The sequence below is a fragment of the Heteronotia binoei genome, chromosome 21, assembly GCF_032191835.1.
Source record: "Heteronotia binoei isolate CCM8104 ecotype False Entrance Well chromosome 21, APGP_CSIRO_Hbin_v1, whole genome shotgun sequence".
Lineage (NCBI taxonomy): Eukaryota > Metazoa > Chordata > Lepidosauria > Squamata > Gekkonidae > Heteronotia > Heteronotia binoei.
In genome coordinates this window covers 39,755,030-39,777,885 of record NC_083243.1, presented here as the reverse complement: position 1 = coordinate 39,777,885, position 22,856 = coordinate 39,755,030, and the positions used below count along the sequence as shown (strand labels likewise).

The window sequence follows — 22,856 nt, the reverse complement described above, 5'->3', positions numbered from 1 at the left end:
GGCTTACAACACATAAGAACTAACATAGGTTTTGGATTTAAAATACAGCAAATTACACCGTTAAAACAGTAAAATAGTAAAACATATAAAACAAGCGATCTATCAAAATACTACACTGCAATCTTCTATAGAGTTTCCAATGCCAGTTAGTTATAGGCCAGCTGGAAAAGGGCTGTCTTACAGGCCCTGCGGAACTGGCCAAGGTCCCACAGGGCCCTCACCTCCTCCGGCAGCTGGTTCCACCAGCAAGGGGCCGTTATCGAGAAGGCCCTGTCCCTGGTGGATTTCAGACGGGCCTCTTTTGGCCCGGGGATATCAAGCAGATTTTGAGAGTCCGATCTCAGCACTCTCTGGGGAACATGTGGGGAGAGACGGTCCCTAAGGTAGGCAGGTCCTAGGCCATATAGGGCTTTAAAGGTAATAACCAGCACCTTGTACCGGACTCGGTATATTATTGGCAGCCAGTGCAGATCCCGAAGCCCTGGCCGAATGTGCTCCCATCTTGGAAGCCCTAATAACAGCCGGGCAGCGGCATTCTGCACTAACTGCAACTTCTGGGTTCGGCACACGGTTCCTCTTAGGTAGCAGTTCATGGGCCTTTCTAGTTTGCTGGAGCTGTGAGGCTCATTCACAGTATGGCCACTTAAAACCAGGGCTTTTTTTGTAGCAGGAACTCCTTTGCATATTAGGCCACACACCCCTGATGTAGCCAATCCTCCAAGAGCTTATGAGCTCTTATTTCAGTGCCTACTGTAAGCTCTTGGAGTATTGGCTACAACAGGGGTGTGTGGCCTAATATGCAAAGGAGTTCCTGCTACAAAAAAAGCCCTGCTTAAAACTATTAGTGTTGAGGTACGTGGAGACAGAATACTGCAGCCTACAACATTAGAACTTCCAAATGTTTTTACAGATCCATAAAAAAACCAATCAAGTATATCTAAACAGGCAGGTGGTGTTCCTACCAAACACCCCAATGTTCAAGAACAGTTCTATGCTTAGCAGTTCCAGAGATTATCAGAAGCACAAACAGAGAGCAAACTAACACGCCTATCAGAAAGAGGAAATCAGTTTACAGAGTGGAGGTTCGCAGGGCCCAGGAACGTGGTCACAGCATGGATTGACTGCATGGGGCCAGACAAAGGTATCAGTTTTGGGATGAGGGTGAGGAGACTGAGGAGACATAAACAGGTGGAGAGGAGATTCTGTTCTTGAGAGAGGTGAAGATGTGGAGGAATCAGAAGCTAAAAGAGTGAAAGAGAAAAATTATAAAGAAAATGCCAGGAACAGGATTTGAATGGATTAATGGATGCCAAGAAAAGGGGGGAGATGTAAATATGAATGCAACAGTTGAATCACAACCCCCTCTGCAAAATTTCTTCTGAAAACCACTTCAAATCAGGCCTATAGCCATGAGAGGCCCCGGGGGACACAGCCCCTCCTCACTCAACCCCCCCCCCTTGGGCCTTTATGGCCCCTCTGTTCCCCGATCTCTCCGCACCGCTTTGGCGGCCCCCACCCCACTCCACGGGCGCCTCCCTCCCAACTCACCAATGCAGCGAAACAGTGAAGTGCAGTCTTCAGGGGCTATTTCAAGGTGCCCCCACCCCCACCAATCATGTGACCGGCAGGAAAAGCCGCTCCGAGGCCGGCAGTTCATGTGCTGGCTTTCCAGTGCGTTCAGCAAGTTCAGTGCTGGCCACCCCAGGGAGGAGGGGGAGGTGCCATGCGGAGGGGGAGCCACCAGAGCAGTGCGGAGATCGGGCCAGAGTAGGGGCCGCCAGGGGGGGCCCTCCATCCAAAATTTTTCCCCGTGGGCCCCCCCATCTAGAATTTTCTGGCTATGGGCCTGCTTCAAATGTCAGCTTTCTTATATAAACTTTTTAAAATACACATAGTATAAAATGTTTACTGAGAATTTTTAGGGTACAAAACTAGTTTCAGTCACATCGATTTATTTTACAAAAGAAATAACTTAGACAAAAAAGCAAACTTCTTGATGCAAAAAGAGTTAATAGATATGATTACCCCTAAAACCCTCTTAAGACTTTCCTAACAGCTAGAAGCTGCTAAATGTCCACCTGGGCTACAAATGCGGCAGTAAGTCCCTATTAAACTGGCAGCAAGGGGTTGCTTCTTGGAGCAATTTTGGGATGACAGCACACAACAGGCCATCTACCCTGCCCTGTCCCAAAGTGGAAGGAGGTGCAGATGCCTGCCAAAACATCTTGACTGATAACTCACAACAGATATTCACTGTGTTCCTATCTGCACTACTGGACAATATAAAATATGTTTTTTTTTTAAAAATCTGACCTTCCCTCCCAGAAGACAGGGAGGTATACAAGGGATTGCTCCATGTTAGTTAGATAAACTGGACAAGACTATTACTTTGGTAATAAATCAGACAAGAGCCAGTTTGGTGTAGTGGTTAAGTGTGTGGACTCTTATCTGGGAGAACTGGTTTGATTCCCCACTCCTCCACCTGCAGCTGTCAGAATGGCCTTGGGTCAGCCATAGCTCTCGCAGCAGTTGTCCTTGAAAGGGCAGCTGCTGTGAGAGCCCTCTCAGCCCCACCCACCTCACAGAGTGTCTGTTGTAGGGGGAGAAGATATAGGAGATTGTAAGCAAGTCTAAGTCTCTGATTCAGAGAGAAGGGTGGGGTATAAATCTGCAGTCTTCTTCTTCTTCAAATGACTCAAATGCTCTCCCATATAGTAGAGCTCATCTCCTGCCTTCTTCTTACCCAACACATAAGCCCTTCTGCTTGAGATGTAGGTGGGGAAGTTTGTCACAGCTGGCAGAGCATAAGCAGAGATTTCAAAAGCTGGAGGAACTTTGGAAGGGTTGATGCTATGCAGGAGCATCCCACAAAATGGCAGCAGTGCAGGAAGAGACAACAGATGAGCTGACATTGACTACCTATGAAGGATCTAAGCCCTGGAGGAGTTGGCAGAGTTGATGGTCTTGGCCACCAACAGCATTCTGGGGCAGCAACCCACCAAGAAATTTCCCTATAAGTGACCAATCCATCCGTGTTCTGCAGCTGCTACAGCAATGGAGTTTTTACCACCACCACTGCAGCCTTTAAAACAATGGGATTTATGCAGCAACTAGTGTCAGCTGTGATTTAGTTGTCAACCTTCTATCCCACTTCACCTTCCTCAACATCCTGTAAGCAGAGATTCAGACTGCTGATGGAGAGGGAGGGAAGTATCCATCATGCTTCATTACCATGGGCAGAACAAACCATGAAGGATTAATTTTAATGACCAGTATCATGGATGGTCCCTAGAACTGTGCCTCAAATACTAAGGCCGCTTTGCTGATTGGAAAAAGAGGGTTGCATTTAGCAACTGCTTACTTGTGAAATAGGAACAGGAATTCCTTCTAGGTGAGTTGACTGTCACAGCCACAGTTCAAGCTACCCTGTGACACAAAAGCATAGACAGGCTGGCAAGACCTTTTATACTAATTTGCAAGACTGTCCTGAAACCAGGCTAGCAACTCCTAGAAAGAAATGCCAGACTGTGGAATTAGGCCTGTCAGTATTCAGAGGAGGGGCTACGGTTTAGTGGTGGAGCACACAGGTTGCATGGACAAGATCTCATGGTCCAATACCTGACATCTCCAATTAAAGGATTTCAGCCAGAATGGCTGGTAAAGACCTTTCCAGTTCCTAAGAACAGAAGCCAATCATGGAAGAGGGGGCTGAGCTAGATGGACCAATTGTTTCAGATGGTATAAAACAACTTTGTTGGTCTTTGTGTTTGTTCACTTGCAGCCAGGCCTATGATCTGACATAACCCTACCTAGATCCAGAACAGGATGAGTGGATTCTAGAATGTGAAAACTGGACATTATCACAGAAGAGAAAATTCACTCGTTTACATGGCTGCCAGGTCATAATGTGGGGCAGGAGCCCCGGAGAGGGGGAAATGACATGTTACCAGTCAACTCACTTAAAAATGGGTTCCTGTGTGGCTTTCTCTGTTAAGGCTGCTTTCTGCCTGCCAGTCCAATACTATGGCATCAGGGACAGTATCTTCACTCTCATAAGTCAAGAACTGCTGACTTTTTAATCAAGGTCTGGTTCTAGCCCAGTAGGCCAAGAGAAAGGACTGGATCTAAATTTGTTGAGTCAAATTTGGGAGGTTTCACCACGTGTACTGAATTGTGGAATGCACTCATTAGCACAAACCAGCATACATTACCTGGGAGTGAGAAGAAGACATTCACTAGGACAGGAGGTGGTGATAGGAAGAAGGGACAGAGGGACCAATTATTAGTGAAAGTGTTTAGGAGGAGGCAGATAAAAAAAGGAGGGGAAAAGAGGAGTTGAGATCTAAGAGTAACCCTAAGAAATACTCATTTTTTGGCTCAGGCAAGAAATGGTCTAGGGGATGCCAGAACAGTGGTGGGCCTCTTTCAAGGAAATTTGATTGCTTTGGACCCCAATGAAAGAAACTTTACTTGGCTTTGGTCACTGACCAGAGGGAATTACACACAAATTTGTTTTCATTTGTCTTCAATGAAAGCACCCTGTAATAAAATTACAGCATTTTCCTTAAAATATCTTTGAAGTCTGTAATAGAAGGCAGACACTGGAAACCAGAGTACTGTATCTAGTATTATCACGTATACATTTCCGTAGCTATCTAGGATACCTTGATGTCATCCTACTGGAAATCAACTTATCTTAAAATCTGGAGCAAAACACTGCATTACAGTCTCCAAAGCAGTGAGCAATTAAAATGCAGAATTTATTTAATCTAGTCCAAAGTAATTTAAAAGAACAAGGACATTTTTCAGTACTGAACAATCCTACAATTTCGCAAACAGTTTAGAATTTTGCTCGTATTTTTCATACATATTTGTACATTGAATAAGAAATATCTTCAATATTTGTATCAATAAAACTGCCCATATATTGTGTACTTATTTAACATATGTTTCTGCGCTTCTCCACATTCCCCTTCCCCCTTCTGTATTCCTACTAAAAATTCAAAATAAAAATTTTAGTATATAGAATTTAATTCCTTTTACACCAAGTCACAAAGTTATTGCAACAAATGGGATGATTTAATGCAGATTTCCCCATGGCCTTATGTAGAAGACAAATTACTGAGGTTGGCAACAGTCCCTTTAACAGAGGTTTAATGCATGGAACTGTCCCTTTAACAGAGGTTTAATGCATGGAACTGTCCCTTTAACAGAACTGTCCCTTTAACAGAGGTTTAATGCATGGAAATGGGCAGTGGGAAGCTTTTTGTGGCACAGAGGTAAACAAACATGACCAGGAAAAGTAAGGCCATTATGCTGCTATTTAAAGGGCCCAGAGGGCAGTTAGCTCCCCTGGGTAGTAACTACCCTTCCTTCAAAGCCACCTGACATCTATCCTGGAGGGTCTCTAACAATAGGAGCCAATTAACATAGATCCCTATGCAAATTTGGCATCCAATGCATAGATGTCAGACAAGACCGTTATGGTTACACTATGCAGAGTAGGGCTGGCTGAAATCTTGACTCTCCCAGTATGTGTTGTGTCTTATGCTGCCCACAAGGGCTAATATGTCCTTAGCACTGAGGCCTGCCAAATAAAAACTCTTTTAAACAACCATGTGAAATGCCATAACTTTAGCAAAACCGCCCCACCCCCCAAATACATATCACCATACACTGCAGAAAATATATTAAAAATGCAGAATAATAGAGACTGACATCCATTAGGCATTTCCTTACAAAAGTGACCCACTAGTGCTGTCTTTAATAAGAAAGAGCTGCATTCTCAACTATTAAGGTCACACAATGTTTGGTTGTGAAAATAGAAAATGGTTTTATATTCCAATGGAAACAGATGGGCATAAGAGAGTGATTACACAGAGAGATTAGGGACCAATATAGATAAATCATGCAATTTATTTTTGCCCTGTGCTTGAAAGACAGGTTCATTATCTGTTGTGCTATTAATTTTTTTTTAAGTTAAACTGCTTTATGAGACAGTCCTTAAACTTAAGTATCCCTTCACAAACACATGCACAAAAGGCTGTTCAAACAATAATGTTTACTGATGTGATGGAAAATCTTCATTTTTAAAAAACAGATACTAAAATTATGCCCTGAAGCATTATTCCGATAAACCATTATGCATCAGCCCCTTGGAGGGGTGGAGAAGGGCTTGCATGTTCCTAAGAGTATTTTCTCCTGACTTAAAAAATTTTTTTGTAAGGGAATGCAGCCAATTTCAGCTCTCTAATAAACAGGGGTCATTTTGTAGAAAAACAGGTGGTGGAGCTCATCTAGGGATTGTTATGCAGCTGCATCTACTATTCAATGGACAAGGTGGGAAGGAGGAGGTGGAACTCTCAGAAAGGTTCAGGAGCTGTGCTCTTGTGAGCTCCTACTGAATCCGAGGCCTGCTAATAAGTGCACTTGTATGCAAATTTATGTGTACACCTGGAAAACATAATGGGCAAATGGGCCCATGCAGTCCAATGATATTGCACATTTACTTGGAAATAAACCTCACAGAACTCAGTGGAGCACAAGACTGTAGCTTGAACTGCACAGCTACCTCGATTCTGGCTGTCAGCATATATGAGGTCCTCTGTTAAACATGTAAGACCGCAAGAAGTAAGATGTAAGAAACCACAAGATTTTACACTGGACCCTAGTGGCATTTCGAGGGGTCTTTAGAATATACTACAATTCATATGCAGACATCCAAAGCCCTTATGCCTATTTTTTTAAAACAGGGAACAAACATCAATCCAATGAAAAATTAATATAAACAAAAATTTCAGGCTACATACATGGTAGTTCCTCCACCGATATTTAAAATGAAATTGTCTCAACCCTACCTGAAGTGGTTTGATGAATCTAGATTATAGTATCTAGAGATGATACATTTTGTTATTGACACTTTATTGTTCTAGACACTAATCCTCACCTGTTTCAGGGTCACTGAAGTCTGGCAAAGTAATCGTACTAAGCTGTCGCCTGTCAGCAATGGCTCTGTCTAACAAGCTGCTGCCCCGTCCAGAGTCACTGCAGGAAACAATGCAAAGAGTTAGTCATTTAAAGCTTTGAAAGGAATGCCTGCCTGGGTTGCTTTGTAGCGCTTACCAGAGAGCTCAGCAGTATAAATATGTTTACCTACAATTTATCAGCTGAAAACCTAACAGGGAAAAATGATAGAACAAACAGCAGCCCTAAAAAAAATGATATACTTTATAGCAACCAAAGCATTTTTCACGCTGGGATTCAGGCTACTTCAGAAGAGCTAGAGCTTGAAAGATGTTGACAGTATGTTAAATACTAATAGGAAAGCATTTTTCTTTTTTCAGCATGCCTTCTTACATCTGAAACCGATCTCATCTTAGGTAAAGTATCCAATTACAGCTCCTCTTCCAGGTTTGGTACAGATTTTCCTGAACCACAATGAAATTATCCTGACAACACCATCCTAAACTGAGTTTCAGAAAGGTGAAACTCCACTTAGGATGGCACAGTAGATCCCCCAAAGTGCTCTTTGCAATGTCTGTCCAAATCTATGCAACGCCAGTCACAAGGAACACTGATTCCCACAAATTTCATAGGGCAGCCAAGGGTATTTTACTAATCAATAAATCCACTCATGAACATGCATCTTAGCTGGATGTTTCATTCTGCTATATCTGCTCATAAGATAATCAACCTAAGAGCAAGCAGCCCACCCTGCCAGCTCAAATGGCAGTCCAAAACCCCTAACAACAGACCTATTTTTATAAGCACTTCAGCATGCTCTATTTGACTTCATAGTCCCAAGTGCTTACTTGTAACTAATTTCCCAGCTTCCTTTTTGCCCATCTGGTCTCTCTGCATACATGCAAAATACAGGAATGTTCCTAATCCTGGACTAAAAAAACTGGTGCAGACTAGGAGTGTGCATTTGACTTAAACTGAGCAAAAACACATACACCAAAATACTTTCTGGGTATTTTGGGGGCTCGATTTATGCCAAATGCACACTGTTCCTCAGTGGAACAGGCTTCCTTGGGAGGTGGTGGGCTCTCCTTCCTTGGAGGTTTTTAAACAGAGGCTGGATGGCCATCTGACAGTAATGCTGATTCTGTGAATCAGGCAGATCATGAGAAGGAGGGGAGGAAGGGTGTGTGTGGTGGAATTTGTTAAGTCCCTGCACTGTGTAGGGGGTTTCACTATATGACCCTGCAGGTACCTTCCAACTCTATGATTCTATTATACTAAATGCACATCCCTGAAACCTTATTGGTAGTTTTTGGATATTATTTAAGCCAAATACAGATCAAAGGATCTGATCAGCTACCAGTATAGCTCAGCCAAAATAAACACCAAATTTTATTTTGGCTTTTATTTGGGTACATTCAGTTGTACCCAATGGCTCTTGCAGCTCAGTTTAAGTGGTGCCAACCCCAAGAAAGGCAGCATGGAGCTCTCAGCATCCGCTGCCCCAACTAATTCTTTCTTGGCCAGCTTTTCCTGCACTGCAGGAGAAGCCATTCCAGCCAGGAAGAGAGACCTCCCTGCCAATGTTCCCTCTAAGTTGTGGAGTATTAAGAACATAAGAGAAACCATGTTGGATCAGGCCAATGGCCCAACCAGTCCAACACTCTGTGTCACACAGTGGCCAATATATATGTGTGTGTATACACACACACACACTTGTTGTCAGCATATATGAGGTCCTCTGTTAAACAAGTAAGACCGCAAGAAGTAAGATGTAAGAAACCACAAGATTTTACACTGGACCCTAGTGGCATTTTGAGGGGTCTTTAGCATATACTACAATATATATATGTTCTTATGTTCTTAATAGGAAATGTAAATAATCGATCTCTGATCTGGGCAATAATGTAGAGAGACTGAATGGTGGAGAAATTCCTTGTACTAATACTGCAAAAATAGTTGGCAGATAAATAGAAAACTTGGAGTTTTGCTGCTACTTTATTTTTCACAACCAGATTATTTTCTCTTAAGAAAAGCAATGTTTTTAAGCATTCTAGTTGTAACATCAGTACTAATGTCCCCTGACTGGTATAAAACAAGTCAAGACTGGAGGGCAAAAATCTCCATCTTCCCGAAGCTTTAAAACAGCTTTCTGGGTTTCAGCCTGAATATCATCTTGGCAATTTCCCCTGGTGAAGCTTCTAAAATCCATCTTCAGGTAATGTACTCTAGACACAGAACAATGCAATTTCCTTTCTTTGTTTGGCTGCTGTTAAAATGGCATAAGAGATTCTGCAAAACACTCAAAGATGTCGCTGGATTGCTAATTCCATGTACAGTGATGCAGTTACAGGAATCCACAGGAAGATGATGAGAACCTTCCTCAGCTCATTTTGTCAAGCAGCAAGTATTACATCAGCCAGCATACATTTCCCAGGAACTTCTCTAGTAATTTCCTCCTTTATCTATGAACAATATCATGTCAAATATCAATGAACAGGAAACTAAGTTGCTGATGAATGATCAGCCTTGTTGGATGATGTAAGAGGGCCCATTCAGACCTAAATGCTTCCAGCTCGCTACTTTGGAAGGACAGCATAAAAGAAGAGTTTCTATCATCTATATGAATACTGAACTCTTCACCTGATCCCAGAGGATGTCCTGCTTGCACCCAGGGGCATGCAGAAGTTCCCACAAATACAGGCAGGCAGAAGTCCAGGCAGGCACCATCACAGCTGTTGATCCCACCAACAGCCAGAGCTGGGCTGAGCGTATTTGTGCAAACTAGTGACTGTAGCTGGAACAGAGACCTGAAAGCCCACAGGCACTTTCAGATTGACTCTGCCCAACATCCTGTAAAGCCTCACAGTGGGTCTTCTAAGGCCTCACGGCCAGAGAAGAGATCCTGAATACGTGACTATCTGAGCGGAGCCTCTGTCTGGGCTTTCCATCTTCTCTGCTCCTGGAGTTTTGAGGAATCTTTGGCAAGGTGGGTCTCCTTAGTAACTCAAGTTGCTAACTCCAGTTCCTGTTCATGGGCTTTACAGGCTTCTGGCCCAGCAGTAAAGCTGTCAACTTATCTTCTGATGGATCCTGACAATCAAAAAGCCCAGGAAACACTGTCTGCCACAATTTTGACCTCTGTGGGCTTAGCCACCATAGCAACCTCATCCTCCAAGCAGGACTCCTCAGACCTACCCCATAACAGAGGACCAGTTAGATATACTGATTGTTCTGTGGACCTGGCCCCAAAGTTCTTGCACTCTGGTTCAACTTACAGGGTTGTTGTGAAGACAAAATGAGAGGGAAAGAACCTTGCATGTTGCTCTGAGCTCTTTGGAAGAACGGTGGGATGAAAATGGACAGAGTGACAGTCCATTTTGACTACATTTACACTTTCAGAGAAGAGTATGGGCACTGTTGATGCACCAGTCCCACTATCCAACAGTGCTGACAAATGTTGTTGGCAAATTTGTAACAGGTACTGTTCAGGCTTACATGAACATCTTGGCAACCATAGGTCTGTCTCAATGCATGTTAGGCTTAATACATACAGCAAGTCACACACTGCAGTGTCACGAATGGATCACCAACTGTTAGTTGGTCTCACAGATCCTCTAACATTTACAGTAGTGGAGAACCAGTTAGGACCATCTGTCCTTGACAGCTAATGGTTACACATAATTTCCAAGCAGCTTCAAAAGAATATTTAACTGATTTGGTTGTCTTCTCTGGCAATGACTTAGGATATTCCAGGGAACTCATATAGATGACTGACACATGAGCTTCTATGGATCTCAAGTTTCCTCTTTGTTGCTCACAGCTTCCTAAGAAACAAGGCAGCAGGGCCAGAGTACAAGTGGAGGAAAATTCATGATAAGTGTACTTTCTGCCAATGATGTTGGCACAAAGATCTATTTTCTCTTTCAACATCATATCCATGGGAGTTTTCATTACCATTAACAGATCCTTAAATCTTAATAACTAAATCCCTAAGCATTTTTACAGTGATCAGTCCAAAATATAAGGAAGAAGTTAAGGAAGAAGAAGCTCTATTACAACTGGTTCTCAGACTGACTTAGCAAGAAGCAGGCAAACAACAGCTGATGCTTCTTGAAAATCATATACTGCTCCCACGTAATGAGAACAGTTTAACTTCTATGGTTCAGAGTCGGCCAAAATCTACACTATCTAGAGTAATGATTACATTAAATTATTTTTAAGCAAGACTGCATAAACCCCATTAGAAAAGCAGTGACAGCACATGATGAAATCTTGCACTACAAGTAGAGTTGCAGAAGTTGGAAAGCACATTACTATTATTTGTGTGCATAGAGGTATCATGCTCATATTATGTGTCCTCCCCCTCAAATCAGAAATCTGGAAATTCAGATAAGAACATTTTGCCAATTGCAGAATGGGGAAATTGGTTCAAAACACTTTTAAGATGGAAAATGCTGTTTCTGAGTCAATTGATTGTATCAATAAAGCTGCCAGACAGCAATGGCTGCAATTCACTTCTAGCTTACTCAAAATACAATTTGTATGTATAAACACTCGTGAAATGTAACAACTTTTAAAATATATAGTCAAATTAATTGTTTGTGTATGTATTTCCTACCTAATTTTCTTGCACACTCTGAACAAACACTGGGTATTTTACTTCTGGAAACTCTTCTTACAAGAATGACAAAAAGGGAAAGGACAGAGATGGAAGTAAGCAGAATACATGATCTCTGTGCTCATGAAAGGCTTTCACAGGCATGAAAGTGGGCTATGACAGAGTAACCACAAGAAAGGAGGCCAAAGTGGTACTTTCTGTCTTCTGTTTCAAGGCTCCTAAAAGAGGCAGCACCAATGAGAAATTTAAATCCCCCCTGGGGCTGCTTGCTTAGCATGGTTGTGCCCAAGCTTCATGGAAACAGCAGGTTTTTGAGCAGGGATGTGGAAAAAAAAACAAGAAAGGTGACATTTTCAGAGACAGTTCTAGGCATAAAGAGATGCAAGAAAGAAAGGGCAAAGCCATCTGAGGGAACAGGAGACCTTTGGATAGAGCTGGAGGATAAAATATCATGGGTTGCGATGTATTGGGATACAAGAGTACAGTGATAAAGGCAAGTATGCTTGAAGGTAAGAACAAAATGTATATGCTAAACTGGGGAAAGCATAGGGAACCAAAGCAGGAATTTAAACAGGGATGTCACATGTCCATAATGAAAAGAATGGCGATTTTTTTTTTTGCTGCAGAGTGCTGGTTAAGAGGTAAGGGGGCCCTGAGGAATGACAAATGTGAGATTACAGAGAGACCAGAACTGGCAGTCAGTGCTATCTCCTCTGCCTCATTCTCCTGCTTTATGAATCTGCTCCATTGTGGCGATGGCGGAGGAAGAAGAACCACCACCACATGAGCATTATTGGCTCACAGCAGGGCCAAGACTAGAGCAGATAGGTTCTTAGGAAATCTATAGAGAAAAAATGTGATTCGTTGCATGGGGGAACTCAATCTGATAGTGATATGTTGACATTAGGCAGAAAATTACTCTGGTAGGTCACTACGATGCCGTACTGATTAGTCTTTGTGTTCTCTTTCTAACTCACATTTTCACATGATTCTGCTGATTTATACACATAGAGACTGTTACAATCAGTACCGTTTTCGCACACAGCTTACCTCGCAGTCACAATCCTGTTCCCTCCGCAGTGTCTGTCGGATTTCCCACCATCTGTGCCGGAGTTACAGGAAGTGCCGCGGCTTTTGCATAGCAAACGTAAACTGGGTTTTAGCGGTTTACGTTTGCTATGCAAAAGCTGCGGCACTTCCTGTAACTTCGGTGCAGATGGTGGGAAATCTGACCAGACGCTGCGGAGGAAACAGGATTGTGACTGCGAGGTAAGCTGTGTGCGAAAACGGTCAGTGTTTCCTCTAAGCTGGTGTTTCCTCTAAGCTGGTGTGTGAGTTGCTGCTTATTAACACAGGAAGCCCCACACAGCCCCACACAGCAATCTGGGGCTGCGCAGGGTCTTGCACTGCCCATTTTAAGATTACATATATTTTGCTCAAGATATGATCTGCTCTGCTCAGTAGGAGGAAAAACAGAGAGAACACTGGATATGGTGTTCTGATTTAAAGAATAAAATGGATGTGACTGCAAGAACATTGTAAAATGATGCCAAAGGAAGTATTTTTCCATACAGCCTCCCCAACCCCTCTCATTTTCCTTATCTATTTTTACTGAAAGCCGAGCAGTCAGAAACATTGCTACCTGTATTAATCTGCTACCATTATTGCCTTTGTCTGATAAGGAGCTAGGTTAATTTACCTATAGCTTTGATAAACCCACAATGGATTGTCAAGATTCTAGTGGAGTATTGATTCCAAAAACCCATAACTTCTTCCCTAAGGTGGCCCCACTCAGCTTCTTCTGTAGTGGCCTTTAGACAATGGTAGAAATAAACAGCAGTATGTATTCCAGAAAGCATCAGGTTTATAACTTCGACATGTTGCTCTTAGTTACTCTTGTTCCTATATTTGCCAACCCCAGGTCCCAACGGGGGTTCCCCCAATTTTGAGGGCTTCAATCTGCTGCTGGCCAGCTGGTTAGTGAGGGAAACCTCACCCCCCAAAAGAGTGACATCATCGCATCAGGGACATCACACATGACATCCTGTCCACCCCTGAAATGCTCCCCAAATCCCCACATTGTGATGGTGAGGGAACCTGACAACCCTAGTTGTTCTTCTCTTTACTGCACTGCTAGTTTTATTGCTATTGCTTGTGTTTTCAAAGTAAATAACAACAACAACAACAACAACAACATTTTATTTGTATCCCGCCCTCCCCGCCGGAGCAGGCTCAGGGAGGCTAAATAAGCTGCATTGGGACTTCAGAAAGCTGAGATATAAGTATTTTAATAAATAAATATTTGGTCCAGTAACAATGGACACAGTCATAGCTTAACACTGAAGACAAACTTTGTCTTTAATACCTGCTATTCAGATTATGCAGAAATCAAGCCAGACCCATTCAACTCTGTTGTAATTGCAGCAGAAAAACAGCCTGAGACACTAAAATGATAAACTAATTTTTTATGGAGTACAACCTGGATCCAACATTACATCTATGGGACATCTGTAAGAACAACTTATGTGAATGTGCAATGATTAGATACTAATTTTAATTTAATGCTAATCAGATGATGCACAATACAATTGGCTTGGATCTACTGCACTGTTTCTATCTGAGGAGCATGATTTTCTCACTTCCGCCCTCCTGCTGCAGCCCCTGAAATTTTGCTTCTTGGGTATGAGGAGGGGGAAGGCACATTTCAGCATGAATGTCATGTTCTGCACGCAGATATTCTTTCATCTGTGGAAATGTTCCTGTGGATCCAAGCCACTATCTGGTGTTTCCATGCTGTCTTACCTGGGGTTAGTGAGATTGTAACAGGACTTCCAGATCTGGAGCATGTGCTTACAAGTCAGGAGAGCCTCATCGGGGCCCCTGCAGAGAGACTCCAATTTGACTTTTGAAAAGAGCAATCTGAGAAAGAAAAAAACCAAAAACGTTTGAAATGTTGAATTGAACAAAATTATATCTGAAACACTTTTCTAACTACTTGCAATTCAAAATGAGATTTTTAGAGTATTTATCTGAAATATCTGTATCGCACTTTTTTGCCTAAAAAGGACACAAATAGGCTTGCAATAGATTCAAAACAACAGCTTAGATTACAATACATATCATCCATTACAGCCAACACCCAAAGGAAAAGCTGGCATTTTCACTGATTGCCACTGAATGTTCTTTGAAAATTTAGTCTTAATATAACACACCTAACTAAGAAGACAGGTGCTTTCCTCAAAGTTTCTGGAAGGATGTTTATAAGGTAGGGGATAGTCATACAAAAGTATGAAACTGGAAAGGAGAAAGTTTGACAAATCTGAGACATTGCACAAACCAGAGACCTTGCTGTGATGAGCAGAGATACCATATGGGTTCATCTTGGAAGAGACCGTTCATTAGGATCCTCAGAACTGGATTACCGTTTTGTACAGTCAGATAAATCAATAGTTCTATTAGGAAATTCCTGTCAGAGCAAACCTTTAACCCAAGAATGTGTGGGTTTTCATTCATTCCAGTGAATATTCAACACATGGTGAATGTCAACTAATTCTGAGAGTACTGGTGTTATTGTTATTCACTCATATACATCTGAAATGCAGATACTAAGCTTTAAGAAACTGTATAAGGTTGTCAGTGTCCATACAATGTAATAAAGGGCACTTTCATAGACCTCTGCAAAGATCTGTACTAGTGCAAACTATTTTTGTTCAAAAGAATACCTGAATGTAATCACTACCGCTATTTATCTAACTATCAAATGCACTACAGTCAGAGGGTTTGTTGCACACTTTCCCAAGGAGTGATTGAGGGATGTGATATACTGTATTCTTCATTAGGAACAGAAAACATCTTTATGTCATTATGTTCACACTGATTACCCACATAATGATAGTAAAGTCTTTAATTCTGCAATGAGTTTTTACAAACATGAGCAAGAAGCCACACTGACAGGGATTACTCTGACCTATGTAAACATACATTAGCATCTCGTAATGTATAAGTAATGAGTTTGAAATAATCTTAGAAATTATATGAGTTGATACGAACATATGAAGCTACGTTATAATTGGTCCATCTAGCTCAGAAACGTCTGCTCCATTTGGCAGCACTCTATTTTGTTCAGTACTATCTATTCTGATTGACAGCAGCTTCTCCAGCACAGAAAAGGTCTTTCCAAGACCTGCTAGTTTGGTGCAGTGGTTAAGTGTGTGAACTCTTATCTGGGAGGACTGGGTTTGATTCCCCACTCCTCCACTTGCGGCTGCTGGAATGGCCTTGGGTTAGACATGGCTTTCACAGGAGTTGTCCTTGAAAGGGCAGCTTCTGTGAGAGCTCTCTCAGCCCCACCTACCTCACAAGGTGTCTGTTGTGGGGAAAGAAGATAAAGGAGATTGTAAGCCGCTTTGAGACTCTGATTCAGAGAGAAGGGCAGGGTATAAATCTACAGTCTTCTTCTTCTACCACAGAAACTTTAACTAGAAATGCCACTGTCTCACTGAGCTACAGATTCTCTCCTCATAAATGCTCCATTTAAACACTGCAATTCCCACTATCTTTATTGGGAAGAAGGCCCATTACAATTAAGCTTACCATCTTGGGTATGCAAAGGCGGCCAGGAAGTCAGTAAATGGTGGATGGGGGACAGTTTGGCACTCCTCATTCACACACTTTTATTACTGTTAAAATCAGACTCCATTTTCTTCATGCAAGGTTGGTTCAAATCTGGGTTTAAACTCATGGACCTGCCACCATTATATCTAGTATGGCTTGTGGTTAACAATCAACCTGTTTGGTGATAGTGAGTTAATGTTAACAGTTAAAGTGTCAGACTAGGAGATCTGGGAGATCCAAGTTTAAATCCCTGCTGCCACAGAAATTGGCCAGATGACTTTGGGACATCTATTTTTCCCCAGCCTAATCTTGCTAGGAGGATAAAATGGAGAAGAGTATGATATAAGCAGTGTTAGATTCCCCAGTGGCAAGGAAAGTAGGTATAAATATCAAAATAAATAAATTTAGATACTGGTGCTATTTATGGTTGTAAAATAAACTGCTTGATATAATCTATCAGAATTTGATTGTTTATTAGTCTTTCATACTACAGGCCTAAAGTGAAACAGGAGAAAATACATAGTAAAGTGAAAAATAAGGAATAATATCACATAAAGCCCTTTACTCTGAACATTCTTCAAAGCTGACCACGCTGAATTTAAAAGTAGGCAAAAGGTTTCCTCGAGGAAACGGGCTTAGCGGGACTCTTGAACTGTAGCTTCTCTGTTGCTGAACCAACTGACTTCAGAGATGCCAATCAAAGTAATGTACATGTTTTATACATCTAAAGCTTTGCTTCATCAAAATCCCTACATTAAGAAATTCCATCATGTAAACCCCTTGCAAGCACTGAGCTTAAGTTTCTCTGGCAGAAAGAGTTGTGAAGACTGAGAAAAGGCTTGTCAAACTCATTTCTTACAGAGGCTGGATTTGGCATAAATGTCACTTTGTTGGGCCAGGCCATATGTGCCATAATATGTAATGCCAGGCACTGGAGATATAAAATTTGTAAAGGACACAGGCAAACCCAATTAACCAGAGCTGGTGCGTCCATTAGGCAACATTTGGCAGTTGCCTTGGGTGCTGGCTCCTTGGGGGGGGCCCTTAGCCCCTTAGCATGCAGAAAGAACGTGGCGCTTTCAGTCCTGGGCGCTCTTCCACTGCCCCTGCCCAGGCATCTGGAGGGAGGGCCAAGGAAGGGGCGCCTTTTCCGAGGGAGTGCAGCGTACCTGCCCTACAGACCAGCTCTCTCTGGATTCTGCCGCCTGGAGCTCTTCGCCCGCCCCCTCCATGGCCACGCTGCTCCTGCTGCTGCTGCTCCTTGGAGCCTTGCTGGTAACCCTGCTAGGGGTGCCCTCCTCTTCCACTGTCCATCCTGAGGCCTCCAACGCCAGCACCCAGAGAGCACCCAGGACTGAAAGTTAAGCACCATGTTGTTTCTGCACACTGAACACCCTCAGCGCGCAGAAACAATGCGGTGCTTTCAGTCCTGGGTGCTGAAAGTTATCCCAGCCCCTCAGCGTACAGAAACAAAGGCACATGGTGACGTCATCATGCCACGTGAACAATAAGTATTCGGGGGGAAGATTGCCCGCACGCTGGAGTTCTGCCCAGGGCGGCAGAACCCCACGCACCGGCCCTGAAATTAATAATATTACTTTTTACTCAAAATACAAACAAAAGCAACTGATTCCTAGTAGTGAAAACAACTGATTTTCTGGGGAACCCACAAAACCCCAATAAATGCATTTAATCACAAGCAAGATTGTTTTTTTTCAAGGGATACCATAAAAGGGGAGAGTAATCTTACATTTCCATACAAAGTAATTTCTCTCTCTCTATCTCTGGGTTAGCCAGAGTTAATTTTCCTGGGATCCTAAACCAAGGTTTCATCACCCATGCACAGAAGACTCCAAAAATCAACATATGGCAACAGCTATGTCTTCATTCTATCTATTACAAACACATACAACCAGGAGTCCACAGTGCTTCTTTTTGTGAATAGGAAGCCTGCAGAGGGAATCTAGAGCCCTCCAAGAGAAAGATCTGTGTCCCTCTACAAACAAATTACACACTAGTGACCACAGCATGTGCTTTCACAGGAAAAGGGGACCAGGCTGAAACACAACTCCCCTCCATCAATGGAGGCTGTGGCCTGTGGCCTGCTGTGAATGGGTGCTGGAGGATGCAGAAGTTCTGGGTTCTGTTTCTTAAGAGCCAGAGGCTTATGTCATGCTGCAAGATGAAACCAAACTGTTTTGCCACTGTCATACACAGCTTATCCTTGGCCATTGTGGTCCTTCACCTGCACTCTCTGACAGCAGTTCTAGAAAGGGCAACACACACAACGATTTAGTATACGTTAAAATCCTTATGGTCTGGCAGCATGACACAGGGAGAAAATCTACAGCTATTTAACAGGTGATAACTTTCTCTAAATAGCATGAAACAATTTAGAGAATGAAATGCCTAAAGATCCTGTCATGTGACAAGGAGAACTGTAACATACAACCAGTGGCAAAGGGAGGTGGCCCTTTGTCATACACATGTATCTTCCAGCAACAGGGGTGGGGGCTGACAACAAGAGGTCTTCCCAGCTAAAAAGCCAGCATGGTATAGTGGTTATGTGCTCAGCTAGGATCTGGGGAATCCAGGTTTGAATCCCCACTCTGACATGGAAGCTTGATGGGTGACCCTAGGCCAGTCACATACTCTCTACCTACCTCTCAGGATTGTTATGAGGACAAAATGGAGAAAATGAGAATGTTGTAAGCTTCTTGGGGTTCCCATTGGTGAGAAAGGTGGGGTCTAAATAAAGGAAGCACTGAAGGTGCAGGAAAAAAATTCTTACATGGATCACCGCATACGTCCCACTAATTTATTTATACCCTACCTTTCTCGCCAGTGGGGATCCAAATCAGCTTCCATTGTTCCACTCTCTCCTGTTATATCCTCACAACCTCCCAGTGAAATAGTCTAGGCCGGGGTGGCCAACGGTAGCTCTCCAGATGTTTTTTGCCTACAACTCCCATCAGCCCCAGCCAGCATGGCCAATGGCTGCAGCTGATGGGAGTTGTAGGCAAAAACATCTGGAGAGCTACTGTTGGTCATCCCTGGTCTAGGCTGAGAGAGAGTGACTGCCCCAAGGGCACCCAGCAGGTTTCCATGGCAGAGTGGGAATTCAAATCTGAGCCTCTCAAGTTCTTAGTATGACACTCTAACCACTATGCATGTTGTTTGGCTTCTTATCTCTATTCTTTGCAAAGTCCTCAACAGCGTAGGGCCTTTTCATTGGCAAGATTTGATGTTATGCCATCAGCAGTTCTATATGGTAGATTTCATAATATGTTACACAAATCGCAGCATCTGGTCTGTGACTATGTCCGTGTAAGTCCGGATCTATTGAAACCATTTCACATATTCTTTTGTACTGCCCTTTTTATGTAAGTATTCGTTGTCAATTTTTGGATCCTATTCTTTTAAATAAGATAAGGTCCAGCTTGTTCTGAAGGATGTTACTCCTGACATAACTGTGAATACTGCCTCATTTCTGTACTGGGCCAAAAAGATTTGTCAAGACAAGGAACAGTCTTGTTGTTTCATTTAACTGTGATTGTATGTAACTGTGTTTTAATCCCGATGTACAGTATCTTAACCTATTTATTGTTTCTTAACCTGTTTTTATATGCCATTAAAGGTTGATACTACTACAATGTTGTTTAGAGGATTGCACCACAGGGAAGCAGCTCTCATCTTGCTGAGTTTCTGTCCAAAGGGCTGACCCCATTTCAAATCTTTCAGAAGGCTGTGCTTTAGTTGAAATAATTCTTTTTTAATTGCCACATGTCGATGAAGAACAGCCCATGGAGAGGACTGCTACATTTATTTAAACTGCTTGGGAAAAACAACAGTCCTTCCAAGCTTCAAAAGCATGACAAGAGTTGTTTTCCCTAAAGCAGTGTCTTTTAGGAAAGTGTTTCAAAGATTCCAGGCTTCTTATTACAAGTTCTTTGATTATTTATCTACAATATGGTGTATGGTTGAACTGCCGAACAATTATTGCAGTTGTTGCTGTGCTTCCTGAGGCCACTACAACCTCGAGATTAGAGAATTCTGTGCATACAGAAAAGGAAAGCAAACAAACTACCTGAATGTTTGGATGCTCAAGCCACAGTCTGTGCTCTGAACTATGTTTGGTGAAAATCATGGCTTGCCATTTTTATTCCTGTTCGTTGTATCTAAGGCAGGTCTACCTCACAAAGTTGTTGTGAGGATACAAACAGAAGATGTGAATGGGGCCATGATGGAACTCAAAACAGGAACACTTCACACTGTCTGCACCCATCACCTTACAACCTATGCCACAGACCAGATGCTGCGATTTGTGTAACAGCAGTTCCCTCCTGGGCTGTAGTTTCTCACCTGGTCTGGATCACCTGACTAGGACCCAACACATGACTCAAGAAGCCAATCATAGTGTCTTGGGTTCTATAAAGCCCAGGCTTGCAAGATGATTCCTCAGTCTGGGTCAATCTGTCAACCCATTCAGACTAGGCTTAGTAATTCTGCTTGCCCGACCCAGCCTGAATTCTTGGATCTTGATCCTCCCTGCCATGGATAGTGGGTTGGATACAAGCTAGGTATTTCCATGGGTGTAAGGATTGCCACTCATGAAGTGGGCTCTTTGTCCTCCTGTTCCCCCAGGAACAGAATTTCAAGGGCTTCAGGCTGCCACTTAAGTGTGGAGGTGGCAAAATCATGCTCCATGCATACAAATCTTTGTGCCTGAGGAACCTGAGTCTGGGTCCAACACTATATTTCTTGACTCAGGCCCCTTTAAGTTTGGACTAGTCATTTGTACATATGGCTCTTAGCTGGAACTAAATACCACTTCCTACCAGGCCCCTGGAGCTCTTCCAGGGATGCCAGCCTCCAGGTGGGACCTGGGGAGCCACTGGAATTATAGCTCATCTCTAAACCACAAAGATCAGGTCCCCTGGAGAAAATGAGTGCTTTGGAGGGTAAACTCTATGGCATTGTTTCAGAGCCAGTTTGGTGTAGTGGTTAAGTGCGTGGATTCTTATCTGGGAGAACCGGGTTTGATTCCCCACTCCTCCACTTGCACCTGCTGGAATGGCCTTGGGTTAGCCATAGCTCTGGCAGAAGTTATCCTGGAAAGGGCAGCTGCTGTGAGAGCCTTTTCAGCCCCACCCACCCCACAGGGTATCTGTTGTGGGAGAGGAAGATAAAGGAGATTATAAGCCGCTCTGAGTCTCTGATTCAGAGAGAAGGGTGGGATATAAATCTGCAGTTCTTCTTCTTGTATCAAACTGAGATCCCTTTCTTCCCCAGGCTCTATCCCCAAGAGTATCCCAACCTGGATCCGACAGTCCTACCCCTCCGTCCCCTGCTGGTGGCCAGGGGGGACCTAATAATCCTAAACCCTTCACAGATTTCTGACCCTTGGCCTAGATTCAACCCTGCTTCAGGCCACTCATCCTGCATCCTGAGTTACATTCAGACTCTTGAGAGAACCATGTGTGCCACTTTGAGCTCACTAGAGAAAAAAGCCAATGAGTATAGCGTGGTATACATGGTTCTCTCCTGTATTTTATGTTAACACTGTGTGGGGTAGGCTAAGCTAAGAGGGAACTAACCAGCCCAAGGCCAAAGAGTGAATTTCATGGAAAACAGAGATTTGAACCTGGGTCTGTCCAGTCACAGTCTGGCAATCTAACCCTTGAGAGAGAGCCCACATGCTACTAAGGATCTTTCATGAAGATTCACTGGCAACTAGTACTCATTATGTTGCAACCGTGTGGCATCGCAATCATGTGACAGGAAGGAGGGGGCAGCATTCTGACCTCATTGGTGTTCAGGCCGGTACAGTAGGAAGTGACTCAGAAAACTGGGTGTAGGAAACACAAGTCACACACCAAGGAGGTATGTTTTTAGGGTCACAGCCACAGAGAAAGCCTTTCCACCACCCAGTGACCTTGCCTGATCATCCTGCTGCTCTTCTCAGATGCATGCAAAGAGAGGCAAATATAGAATCACAGAATTGGAAGGGACCTCCATGGTCATTACTCCAACCCCCTGCACAATGCAGGAATTTCACAAATGCAAATACACAAATTTTACAAATACAAATGTTTTAAGCTGCCTTGAGCCTGCTTGTGGGATAGGGCGGGATATAAATCCAAAAATTAAATTAAATTTAACTTTCCCCACACACATACATCCCCAGTAACCCCTGCTCCATGGCCAGAAGATAGCAAAAACCTCCAGGATCCCTTGCCAAGCTGGCCTGGAGAAAAATTGCTCACTGACCCCAAAGTGTCAATCAGCATTTCCTTGAAAGTGTAAGAAAGGGCCATAAGAACGAAGCATTGATGAAATCCTTCCCACCCTCCTTCTCATGGTCTGCCTAATTAAAAAAATCAGCATTGCTGTCAAATGGCTAATCTAGTCTCTGCTTAAAAACCTCCAAGGATGGAGAGCCTACCACCTTCCAAGGAAGTATGTTCCACTGAAAAACTGCTCTGTCAGGAAGTTCTTCCTAAAGTTTAGCCAAAATTCTTCTGATTTAATTTTAACCCATTGGTTCTGGTCCAATCTTCTGGGGCAAAAGAAAACAATTCTGCACCATATGATAGCTCCTCAAGTAACTGAAGATGGTGATCATATCACCTCTCAATTGTCTCCTCTCCAGGCTAAA

General features: G+C 43.1%; 1 protein-coding gene across 7 annotated transcripts in view; it reads right to left on the bottom strand.

The window, feature by feature from the left end:
- TTC7B (tetratricopeptide repeat domain 7B) overlaps positions 1–22,856 on the bottom strand; it is a 172,477-nt gene that overhangs the window by 43,746 nt on the left and 105,875 nt on the right. For 4 of the 7 annotated variants that reach the window (XM_060261566.1, XM_060261572.1, XM_060261567.1 and 1 more), the window contains 3 exons: positions 14,387–14,503; positions 6,947–7,044; positions 1,074–1,241 (listed from right to left, as the gene is read on the bottom strand). In XM_060261566.1, coding sequence (XP_060117549.1) covers positions 1,074–1,241; positions 6,947–7,044; positions 14,387–14,503 — 383 coding nt within the window. The remainder of the gene's footprint in view (positions 1–1,073; positions 1,242–6,946; positions 7,045–14,386; positions 14,504–22,856) is intronic. The other 3 variants (XM_060261570.1, XM_060261569.1, XM_060261568.1) reach the window with 1 other exon arrangement.